Below are 13,090 nucleotides of genomic sequence, written 5' to 3' on the forward strand. Positions count from 1 at the left end.
GTGGTTAAAAAGGAACATGGAAAGGGAAAGACTCCAGAGTAAGAGAACCACCCTGAGCAGAGACTGAACTCTGCATTGAGGGTGGTGGAGTCTTTAAGTAGAAATGCACAGGGTTTGCCCTGGAAAACAGAGCATGGGACTCCTCTTTCAATAGTTTTCTGGAACACCCTGCAAAAGAGATCAGTAAGGAGATGGAAGTCAGTTCTGCAGAACACGGGAATCATGTGAGCCTTGAGCCTCCGAGAGGAGGAATGCACAACCCGACCTGAAGGGTGCCGGAGTGGGGTACTGGGTTGATGGAAAATAGATGAGCTTTCTCTGTGATGTCCAGGTGCACATGCAAGTAAGCATATTCTTCTGCAGTAATGAGACTTCACTCCAAACTGTTTCAGTTGTAGGAAAGAATGGAAGGAAGGAAACAAAGGAGAGGGGAGGAGGCTCAACAGTCATCCAGATGTATTTGTTCTGGACAAACCTGTGGAGGGAGAGCCAGGGGAGATTGAGACCTGTCTTCCACTTACAGCCTGGGGTACTCTTGGAGAGTTGGGGGGCCATTTTTGCAATTAGGCCATTGTTTTGGGTTGTCAGGGAAGGGTTCTTTCTTTCTTTTTTTTTTTTTTTTTTTTGGCACCTCTGTTCTTTGAAGTGGTCACTGTTCTAAGTCAAACCAGGTGTTTTCAGAATCCAGTCCCAGGTAGTAATTTCCTTTCTTTGCATGGTGATGGAGTATTGTCTGGGGTTTAGGTCAGGCTGAGTCAGAGTGACCATGAGGTGACCCTTGTTCCAAGATGAAGGGTGTTTCAAAATGGCATTGCCTGAATCGAGTGCTACCTAGTATTTAGCAATATTTTTTTCTTTCTCTTTTATTTTTGTGGGACAGTGGGAAAGGGTGGGTGGGATACAGTGGTTCTACAGTTTTCTACCTGGAAGAAGAGAGAGTTTTCCTTTATGTTTTTCTCTTTGCACTTCCTTCTGGAGGGAGGTGAGTGAATTTTCTGTTGCCAGGATGCAGCACAATGAGGACATTAATGGGTCCAGGACCCAACTCCCTATTGCTTTATTTTTGTTTCCCTCCAACTTCATTTTTTTTTGTTAATATTCTGTCTTTTGAGAATTTGTTGATTTCCACTATTGTGAACAACAGCCAAGCCAGGGATCCCAGCTGTCTGCATAAGAAATAAGTCAGTGGTGGAAAAAACAGAAGCAAAGGTATTCACACTCCCACAGTAACTGGAGGCAGCCAGCCGACCTCAGCAGGTTAACGAAGGATGCACATAGCTAACCAGGGTTGTCTTCCTATGCAGGTGAGGTCCCCCTCACCTCTGGGAAGAGGTCAGACCCCAAGTCCTTCTTCCTGTGGAAAGACCACTCCTCAGCATAGAAGGGACTAGGGATACCTCAAGAAAATACTGCCTTTATTGCTATTTACAAAGTAGATAGATGTAAATTTCTGCTTACAAAAGGACATCATTCCAGAGCCATTCCTGTGTCTGCAGAAGTCTGCAATTTCTGCAAATAATCAAAACAAAATATCTAAAAATTATATTGAGGGTGGAATGTTTCTCCCTCACTGCTGTGCTTATAACTAAATGCCTTCTTCTTAGTCTCACATAACCCACTTAAACTAAAGCTATGCTTACATGAGTTACATGTGGAAAAACCCGACTTGGCTGTGTTCAGAAATAAATGCCTTAGCAACTGTGAAACATCATGTGTTTTGCACTGGGCAACAAAGCCTGGAACCTGCCTGGATCCTGACTGACTGGATTCTGCCACTTTGCTGCTTAAGAAACAGGCAAATGATGGTAAAATGAAAAAGCACTTTATGCAGTTTGACCAAGCAGTCCTGCAGAAGTAGTAACAGCTTCTAGAACCTGAGGTGATGTATGTATGCAGATTTAGGTAGGCTGTGCTAGCCAGGGAACTTGTCACAGTCCAGGTTCTCCAACAGTGGTAGGGACAGGTCTTCAGCCTTCATTCTCAATATGGAGAAAGTTCAGAATTTAATCAAATTTGAAGCTTGTGATTCCAAAGAAGATCTGTTTCGACCTTAGTCCTTATGACAGGGTGCTAAATAAAATGTTACCTATGACTAATTACCTAATTTAAGTATGACATGAAAAAGCCCATGAATCTGATGTCCTTTCTCTAATTCAAAGGTGTAGTGTAAATAGTTGAAAACTTAGTTTGAATACAGGGAGTGAGAGAATGCCACACAAATGTAACCATGTGAGAGGACACATCAGATAAAATACACATTGCTTCTAGAGGGGTTATAATTATAAAGGCCACAGGCCTCCTGTGGAACTGAGGCAGCAGGGGCCTCCATTTAAACCCTAATTCTTGCAATCATGCCAGAAATATTTCATATGTGTCACTCACAGTTACAGGCATGATTCTATCAGAAGGAATGGGAAAGGGATAATGACATGCTATCCATGGAAACAGTGGGTTCTCCCAGAGAAGGGAGGGGTGGTGCACCCTCCCGCCCTCCAGTTTTATTGAGGTCCCAGGGAAGTTTCCAGAGTCTTGACCAAGTCCACTTTCTGATTTTTGATTGACACTATAGGAACTACCTGGACCTCCTCCAGAGATGGTGTGGTGCTCACAGAGGACACTGCATCCCTGAATGTGCCTCAAGTTCCTGCCCCTTTACCTGGTGTCTTACCCTTTAAATATCCCTCAGCAAGCTTCTTTGTCAGGGTCTTGGTGTTTGGTTGCCAGGGTGCCTGGGTTGTGATAGCTCCTGTGATATGTGAGGGTCATGCCACCTGGCAGGGCCCAGTGACACAGTGGTTTCTCTCAGGGGTGCAACTGTGACTGGGGAGGTTTGACACACCCAGCACTCTCCACCAGGTGCCTGCCTGTCAGATAAGGCTCCCTGTGGCCTTTGGTCCCTTCCACTTTCCTTACACTCTGCATTCATGGCTGAGTGGCTACCTAACTGGATGATGTGGCAGCTTCCTGCTCAGTGATCAACACACATGGGAAAACCTGAGGTTTTGCTAAATGTCACTTGTCTCAAGGTTTTATGCTGATTAGGCTTGAGAGGAAACCTGGAATATGGTGGTAGTATTGAACATGGATGGAGGACAGGGGAAGTATTTAGTAAATTTTACCTAGCAATCTATAAAAGAAGAGTGGACAAAGTCAAAGCTCATTAAAAATTTCAAGTAATGTGCTACAGCCATCCACAGAATAGAGACAGATTTTCTAGGTAAGCTTTATGAATTCAAGAAACATTTCTAAAAGAATTTAGAATAAATTAAAAATTCAGAATAAAGTATCTGCATTAGAATTTTTGAGTTGTTATATTCATGGAACTGATGAATATTACAAAGATAAAAATCCTGAAATGATTCCATTGGTGAAAGAGAGATGCTTACAATTTGTTCACAGGGTAGGAGAGGAGTCATTCAAAATAGCAATTCAACAACATTACCCTATGTAGATTTATGATTATACAAATGGTATGCCTTTACTCCATGTACAAACACAGAAACAACATGTATCCCGTTTGTTTACAATAAAAAAAAAATAGCAATTCAAGACTCAGTGATGTAATACAAATAGAGTTATGTTCTAAACTTCACATTTGGGCTTCTGCTTATGGGAAATGCAAAGGGGAATTAATTTTAAAACAAAATTATGGGAACAAGTAAACAAGATTAGAGATGTCAACAAGAGTGAGTGAAAGAAAGGAGGTGAAGCAGGTGGATAAATAAAACAGCTTCCCCACAGTGGGGCTGTGGGAGGTGGTGATGATCTACCCACAGAAATTGGGAAATGGTTCCACGGTGGAGGAGAAAGCGCATGCTGAGTCTGTTCACAGGCAGTCGAGGTATTTGCCAGGGAGAGAGCCATCCAAGGGATGTCACCCTAACACGATTGCTTCTGTTGCAGACACCAGAATAAAGTAAGCCAATGCACAACAATGTCAGGGGCGGGCTCTGAGGGCCCCAGAGCCGCACTGTGGCCTGATCTCTAAGATGGCGCCTGGCAGCTTCCCAGACATAGCTGCACTCATATACAAGTTTTAGGAAGTAACTCTGGTTGGCTGTTGTACATGAGGCAATCCTGGTATCTGCCTGGAGACTGTTCCTTGATAGGCTAACTTTCCTGGTAGTCTACTCTCTGATAGGCTGATGTTCTCAATATAAGTCTGAGACTTGTGGAATAAAGCGCTTTTGGTTCCTGTGATCAAGAAGAGCGTACGCGTTGTGATTGTCCCCGCGGGCAGTGGGCGATCATACAACAATGTGTGTTAAGTTGAAATTTTGTTAACTTAGATGTTCAGTTTGAGGAAATTTGACTGAGCCTCATGGAAGTTTTGCTTTTCAAAGTCTGGAACCAAAATACAAGGTCAACTTCCCTGATTTACCCTTGGAAAGAGGAAAAGCCCACATGAAGAGAGAAAGAAAGAAATGATGCTAAGGCCTTGACCCTTGGAGTAAGAGGCAGGGAAAAGGGGAAAAAAAGATGCATGTGAAAATGAAAAGCTAAAAAGATGCTTTTCACTGTCAGAACAAATCCTCCTTGTGTCTTGCTGTTACAGGACTGACAGGTGAGGGTGGTGAGAACACAAAGTTAAGAGAACACTCTGTAAATGGGTCCCACTGTGCTGACCCCTCACGCTTTCTTTGCCAAAAAGCTATTCACCCAGCCTCGCCTGGCCCAAGTGGACAGGATATGTCACATTCCTCAGCAAAATACCTGTCATCTGCATGAAAATGCAGGCAGGAAATAAGGTTAACAAGAGGAACCCAAGTTACTTTGAAGGGAGAGACATTTGTGACCCTTTCCACAGACCAGATTCTGGAAGATAAGGATAGTTCCTACTAACCATAAAACCTGTAAGAATACATGGATAAGAATCCAGTTAGAACCAGTCAGCCTGCGCAAGGTGACATACAGTTGTCATGGCAGCTGGGACTTAAAAATCTGATGTTACCTGCTGTCAGTCAAGTCAAGAGGAGGACTTGGGTGGAACTCTCTGGAAACTTCCTTGAAACCCCAATAAACCTGGAGGGCAGGAGGGGACCCACTCTCCCTTGAGAGTGTTCCTTTTCCCTATAATAAACTCATGCTTGTTACTCTGAGCAACATGTCTAATCTTTCTGACAGGATCACAAGAATCAGGGTTTGAAAGGGATGTTTTAATGTTGCCTCAGTTTCTCACTGTAACATTGCTACAAGAAATAAAAGAAATTAATTGAATAAACTGCAATATAAAATAGAAATAATCTCTTCTGTCCAATAATACTTACTTAGAAATATTTACATGACATAAACTATATTCTAAATATTTTTAAATGAAATTAGTCTTTATAACACTCTATGACATATTATTCACATTTTCTAAAACAATGCTAAGTCTTATTAATTGTTTGAGAACACCCAGCTAAAACAATCTTACCAGGTATTTGAACCATGCCCTAGCACAATTTCTTGTACCCACGTCCCCAGGTAAGTGGCCTATGCCACATGTCTCAGGACACACCTGCATGACAGATGAAATGAGGGTCAGAGATCATCAACAAGGCCACATTTCTATGAAGTTCATAGAATCTCTTGGTAATGAACCTCTTGCTATTCATTTATCAACTTCATAGCACATCTTTCCACTAGAAAATGCTTCTCCATACATGTTGGTAGAAATAATTTTATAAGTACCATAGAGCAAAAGTGTGGTAATTCAATGGAAGAGTGATGGAAAAATATCACCAACTTTCAAAAATATGTACTCTTCTGACTCTTTGTGTAGTGGATAAAGGATAAACCACCTTGCATATTTGACTTAACTTGTTGCTCAAAATGGATTTGAACCATCTTGAGTAGCCTCCTGTGTTCTTAATTCAAAACCTACCATGACTGTTTGGTTGCATTTAAAAATCATTTCAACCTAAAAATGAGGCTCATCCTCCGTATTGTAAAAATATTTTTTAAAAAAAAATCTATTTCTCAATAACTAATTTTCTCATTCAAAATGAGCTTTGTAGGTGTGCTGTTGTCAGACCAAAAGCCTTGCTATTCCATGACACAATCCTGCCCATTCCTTACCTGCTGTGTCTCCACAGTGAGCAGCTCGCCATGGCTTCAGCACTGTCTTCCTCCTGCTGGGCATCTTCAATCACAGCCCCACCCACACCTTCCTCTTCACTCTGGTCCTGGGCATCTTCACAGTGGCCTTCATGGGCAACTCCGCCATGGTCCTCCTCATCTACCTGGACGCCCAGCTCCACACCCCTATGTACTTCCTCCTCAGCCAGCTCTCCTTCATGGACCTCATGCTCATCTGCACCACTGTCCCCAAGATGGCCTTCAATTACTTGTCTGGCAGGAACACCATCTCTCTGGTAGGTAGTAGGACCCAGATATTCTTCTATGTGTCCCTGATGGGAGCAGAGTGCTTCCTGTTGGCCGCAATGGCCTATGACCGCTATGTGGCCATTTGCCATCCATTAAGATACCCAATCCTCATGAACCAGAGGGTCTGTGGCCTCATGGCTGCTTCCTCCTGGGTCCTTGGCTCCCTTGATGGTATAATCATCATTGTGGTTATTTTGTCCTTTCCATACTGTGGTTCCCGGGAAATACCCCACTTTCTCTGTGATGTGCCTACCCTGTTCACCCTGGCCTGCACGGACACCTTGACATTCGAAAGGATGATGTTTATCTGCTGTATCATGCTTCTGTTCCCTGTCATCATCATCATTGCCTCCTATGCTCGTGTGATTCTGGCTGTCATTCGCATGGGGTCTGGGGAGGGGTGCCACAAACTTTCGCCACCTGCTCCTCCCACCTCATGGTGGTGGGCATGTACTACGGAGCAGCGATGTTCATCTTCATGCGACCCACTTCTAACTGGTCCCCCATACAGGAAAAGATGGTATCGGCCTTCTACACCATCCTCACCCCCAGGCTGAACCCCCTCATCTACAGCCTGTGCAACAGGGAAGTGTACAGAGCATTCATGAAGGTGCTTGGAAAGGGAAAATCTGAAGAGTGAGTTTGCTTTCATTTTCCCACATTCCTGCCGTAATGATTAAATTTATAAATTTCACCAATACACCTTGGTAATACAAATTTTACATTGAAAAATATATACTCAATCATGAAAGATTTGAAATTGAAGAACATTGTACAGACTTATTTCTTAAAATATTTCTCTTCTTCTTGTGGCAAAACTTGAGGTAAAATTACAAGTGAATATTTGTAGCAAGAGGAAGTTCAGAACTGCATGGTTTATCTTCATAAGAATAATACATGAGAGATACTTGTCCATCATAATACCCATTGTTTGCATTGACTAAATCTACTATGTCTATTAACAAATAGCATTTAAAAAATAGCATTTCTACATTTATTAGCCAAAACATTCTTATGAGTCCAATTTATAGCTTTGGCCAAGCAATGTGTCAAAAAGCAAACAAATTATTTATAGGACTTTTAAAAACTAATTAAAATTAACCAGATGGAGAAAACAGCATATTTTCATGATGACCAGGTATGCTGAGATTATCTGCTAATGGACACTGTATTCCTTTGGACTGCAATAGATTCGTTTCCACTTATTTTCTTATACAACTGAAATCACTTATACACAGGGGAGACTGAATGTGAATATGCGACTTCAAATCATGGTCTTACTCTCCATAGATATTCTGATTCTTACTTGAGTCAAACACAACAGTTGCCTGGAAATGTGGTCAGCTTTTTGAGAGAAGTCCAGATTTTCTGAAGTCCACTGTAAATTTTTTGTGTTACAAAAGTATATGTGAATTTTCAAGATGTTACTATGAAATTTAATGCAACTTTGGAGATCTTTATATGTTTTTAGGAAAAACCATTACACTTTGGTATAAATTTTAACTTTTCTCTTAAAACTCTGATGTAATGTCCCCACCATGTTTGTATCCTTTCTGTATAAAATTCACCACCACCCTGACACCCTAAAGAACAACCATGTGTCCTATCACAGCTTATGTGGCTCAATGCCAATGTTAACCAGAACTTCAGTGCAAGGCTGTACAATGATGAGATCCCAACATTGGCTGGGATTTGCAGTGTGATGCCAGATTCAGGGCAACTTTGTGTTTTTACCTGACTTCTGCACACTCACAGCACATGGCTCCCATTTATAGGCTCACATGTTCATTCATGCTGCTAAATGAAAAGTCTTATGTGGAGATATGGATTGCAAGGTTGATTTGTAGCTACACAGTCACATACAATGAAATACAATGTTAACTTATCTTGTATGTTTTGGAGACTGTGATAAAGTCAATGATGCAAGGTGGTAGGTGATATTCAGAATCTAAATGTGATTTTCAGGAGAGAGACTGTCAAGAGATGGTGTATTTTATGGATAGAAAAGACAACTAAGAGTCAGCATGATGACACACACCAGGCATCCCTGGAACATAGGAGTATAGAAATTTTGAGGAAGGGTACTTGCCTAGCAGTTGTGAAGCCTAGTATCCTCAGTACCATAGAAAAAACAAACACAAAAAGGAAAGTCAGATTATGCCACACCTCATATTTTAATGGTAAAAGGATCAGGAAAACATGAACAGAGAAATAAACAGTATGAGGAAAAGGAAGGGCAGAGGCATGATCAAGAGAAGAGGGGGTAGAGTTTCACTGTGGCCACAAAAGAATAAGTAAAGAATTAACACGTCCAACTTCAGGCCACTTTTGACTAAGGCCCTAGGAGAACAAAAGAAGGTGTTTAAAGCATGGACATGAACACAAAACTATGAATTTCAAGGATAATCTGAGGTCAGAAATTAAAATTTGAAAGCATTCCCATTATTCTCATCTCAGCATCAGATTCAGTTTATTCCTTCTGCTGCTCAGACCTACTTCTCTGTGTAAGTTCCAAGGGAAAGGGGAGTTTATAAGAGGACCCCAGTCACCCCAACTGTGCCCTGCTTCAGGACCCAGGCCCAAGCAAACCCCGCACAGACTCAGTGACCTCACTGTGACTCCCCATCTGCCAACATGTTCAGAAGTCACGGCAGCCATTTTTGATTATCCCAGAAGGGGAAGCCACCATCTTTAGGTGGGGCAACTCCCATCCTGAGATGCCTGCTGGAGACTGGAAGCCCATTGTTAGGTACCTATCTTGCATCAAGTTCCTGAAGATAGGCAAATTTGAATAGAATATGACTGCTATATTGTAGTTCTTTAATTTTTAATTTATTTTTTCTCACTCCTTCTATTTTCCTTTATTTACTTGTTTCCTCAGAGTCTCTCTCCATTTTCTCATACTAACAATCAACTTCTTTTGATCCTGCTCCCTTCCCTGATCTAGTAACTCTATATACTCTCTTTGATCCCATTAACAACTACATCCTATACCCTGTCTCCATCCTCTCTCTCCACCATTAGAAATTATAGATCCAATTACAAACCTACTGGTATATTGTCGATGATAATCAAACTCATTCTCTCTGTTTATTACTACAATACTGTTAACATCTTCATAGGGGCTATCTGGTTTAGGTCTGCATATTGTTTGTATTGGGTGCTGCTAATATTGATCTCCCCCTTAAAGGTCAGGTACTGGAGGCCTGCAGGGTCACAGTAAGCATATATGGGGGAAAGTGCAATTCCTCAGCTCCACACTGCTAGAAGAGAAGATACAGGAGCAGCATAAAAAAAAAGAGGAAGAAACTAACCAAGATGCTATAATAATATAATCCAATGACAGAATGACAGAAGGAATATCAGAAAGACAGTTCAGAATGTACATAACTAAAAGGATCCCCAAAGGAAAGAATGAGATAAGAGAGCAGATGCAGGCTATGAATCATCACTACAACAAAAAGTTAAAAGAGCAAATGTAAGAAGCCAAACATCATTGCAGTTAACACATATAGATTCTGAAAACAAAAAACAGAAATTCTTGAAATAAAGGAAATAATAAACTGTTTAATACTCAATAGAAAGCATCAGCAACAGACTAGATCACTTGGAAGACAGAACCTCAGACCATGAAGACAAAATATTGAATCTTGAAAATGAAGTATATCTCACAGAGAAGATGGTAAGAAATCATGAACAGAACCTCCAAGATCTATGGAATATCATGCAAAGACCAAATTAATCAATATTTGGAATTGAGGAAGGCACAGAGATACAAACCAAAGGAACGAACAGTCTATCCAATGAAATAAGAGAAGAAAATTTTCCAAAACTGAAGAATGAAATGGAAAATCAAATACGAGAGGCTTACAGGACACTAAATATATAAAATTACAACAGATCCACATAAAGGCACATTATAATGAAAATATCTCACATAAAAAATAAAGATAGGATTTTAAAGGTTGTGAGAAAAAGTAGCAGATTACATACAGGGGAATATCAAAACCCATATCAGCAAAATTTTCAGTTTGGACCCTAAAGCTAGGAGGTCTTAGAAAAATATATACCAAGCTCTGAAAGAACATGGATGCCAAGCAAGAATCTTAAACCAAGCAAAACTAAACTTCAGATTTGATGACAAAATAAAAACCTGCCATGATAAACAAAAGTTAAAAGAATGTACAAATAGACCGCTTGCATGACATAACATTCTCAGTAAAATATTCCATGAGGACAAGAGAAAAACAATGCAAGTCAGCAATGGATGGAAATACATTAAAGGAAAAGTCAATCAAAGGAGAAACTTAGTCAAGTTAAAAACCAAAAATAAGCCAAAATGACTGGGAATACAAATCTTACCTCAATAATAACCCTGAATGTTAATGGCCTAAACTCATCATCAAAAGGCATAGAATGGCAGATTGGATTTTTAAAAAAGACGCAACAACATGCTGCCTTCAAGAGACACATATCATAGGAAATGACATCCACAGACTGAAGGTGAAAGAATGGGGAAAAACATATCACTCACACCAACTCAGTAAAACAGCAGGGGTTTCCATCCTCATATCAGATAAAGTGGACTCCAAGCCAAAGTTAGTCAGAAGGGATAAAGAAGGACATTTCATACTGCTTAAGGGAATAATACACCAACATGTCATAACAAGAATAAATATTTATGCCGCAAACAATGGAGCATCTACATATATCAAACAAACCCTTCTCAATTTCAAGAATTATGTAGACTGCAGCACAATAACACTGGGTGAGTTTAACACACTTCTCTCACCAGTGGACAGATGTTCTAAACAAAAACTGAACAAAGACATTATATGATTAAATAATACACTCAATGATTTAGACTTCATGGGCATATAAAGAATATTTCATTCATCAACACGTAAATACACTTTCTTCTGAGCAGTAAATGAATCCTTTTCTAAAATAGACCATATGTTATGCCACAAAGCAACTTTCAGCAAATACAAATAAATAGAAATTCTACTCTACATTCTATCAGATCATAATGAAATGAAACTACAAATCAATGATCAAATAAAAAAATAGAAACTACTCTAACACCTGAATACTAAATAGCATGCTATTAAGTGATGAAACAATAAAAGAAGAAGTCAGAAAATAAAAGTTACTTAGAGGTAAGAGAGAATACCAATACAACATATCAAAATCTCTGGGACACTGTGAAGGCAGTGCTAAGAGGAAAGCTCATAGCATTGAGCTTATACATAAAAAGAATAAAAAAACAACAAGTAAATGACCTAACATTACATCTCAAAGCCCAAGAAAAAGAAGAACAAATCAACAGAAAAAGCAGCAGAAAGCACGAAATAATTAAAATCAGAGTGGAAATCAATAAAATTGAAATAAAATAAACAATTGACAAAATTGACTAAAGTTGGTTCTTTGAAAAAAATAAATAATATTGATAAACCCTTAGCCCCACTAACAAAGAGAAAAAGAGAAACCCAAATTATTAAAATTTGTGATGAAAAAGGAAATAACACAACTGACACTTCAGAAATACAGAAGATAATTAGAAACTATTATGAAAATTTATACTCAAATAAAATACAAAACTTGAAGACATCAATAGATTTCTGGAGACATATGATCTACCCAAACTGAAGCAGGAGGACATATGCAATTTAAACAGATTGATTTCAAGCATTGAAATAGAAGATGTTGGCATCAGATCTGCTACTCTTCCTCCTCCCCCACAGCATTTTACAACCCAGATTGTCAGACTGTGAACATCCCAGCCAACTATTTGTCCACTCATCAGCTTGTGAACATTCTCAGCAGTCATTGGTCCAGATTGTCAGCCTGTGAATATTCTCATCACTCATTGGTCTGTTTTTAGCCTGTGAACTACTTAAGAATAGCTTCCCTGCCATTTTCTCTCTCTTTCCTCCTCGCTTTCATGCTCTCTCATCCTGGCTTTCACTCTTATGCGTACATGCACACACACTCTCTCTCTCTTTTTCCTCTCAATTTCCTCTCATTTTCTCTCTCTCTCCCTGAAGGGAGACAGTCTGCCTGTTTGCTTAATAAAATCTCTCTCACATGAGTTTTCGCATTTAAACTCGTTTCTGGGTTCTTTCATTGGTGCCATGACTCAGATGGGTTCTTCTACTGACACTTAGGCGAGTTGAATCTGTCACCCCAGACTCCCCTCCCCCACTCCAGATGCTGGTCTCACCTTCCATTCGCCAGGACACTCTCCTCCACATCCACCACCTTCTTCAGATTGGTAAGTTTTACCCTAGATCAGTTAAACACTCCTCTGCTGATCTGAGATGTGACCGTTGATCATCCCACACCCTTGAGGCATTTGAGGAGTAGGGGTTCCCCCAGCCATGATTTTTACAGTCACAGCTGCCCCATTAGTTGCCCTTATCTGATGGGTGGGTCCCCAATCTTGTGGAGATTCTCTCTGAGGATTGAGGCTTGTCTCCCACTCGCTCTCAAAAATCCTGACGTCAGGTCCTCAACTCTCTTGGATTTTGCCCAGCATACACTGATGTTTGGGTGATGACCCCATCACTGTGCCGCCTTCTCCTCTCCAGCCAACTAGTCTGTGACCTCGGGATGCCCTGGACTCTGGCTTGGCTGTATCAGTCTCTATGATGAGATCTGGGTCCTCCATTCCTGCAGATTCATCCCTGGGGTGTCTACTAGACAATCTTAAACCCCTTTA

The 13,090-nt window shown here is 40.5% G+C and overlaps 1 protein-coding gene across 1 annotated transcript; it reads left to right on the plus strand.

Moving 5' to 3' along the window:
- The first annotated feature begins 6,101 nt into the window (after window positions 1-6,101).
- LOC124973433 (olfactory receptor 2M3-like) lies at window positions 6,102-7,009 on the plus strand. Its single transcript, XM_047537369.1, is given in 2 exon segments — window positions 6,102-6,777; window positions 6,780-7,009. Coding segments are annotated over 2 exon segments (816 nt in total). The 5' UTR covers window positions 6,102-6,191.
- The last annotated feature ends 6,081 nt before the right edge of the window (window positions 7,010-13,090 follow it).

This window comes from Sciurus carolinensis (assembly GCF_902686445.1).
Source record: "Sciurus carolinensis chromosome 19 unlocalized genomic scaffold, mSciCar1.2 SUPER_34, whole genome shotgun sequence".
NCBI lineage: Eukaryota > Metazoa > Chordata > Mammalia > Rodentia > Sciuridae > Sciurus > Sciurus carolinensis.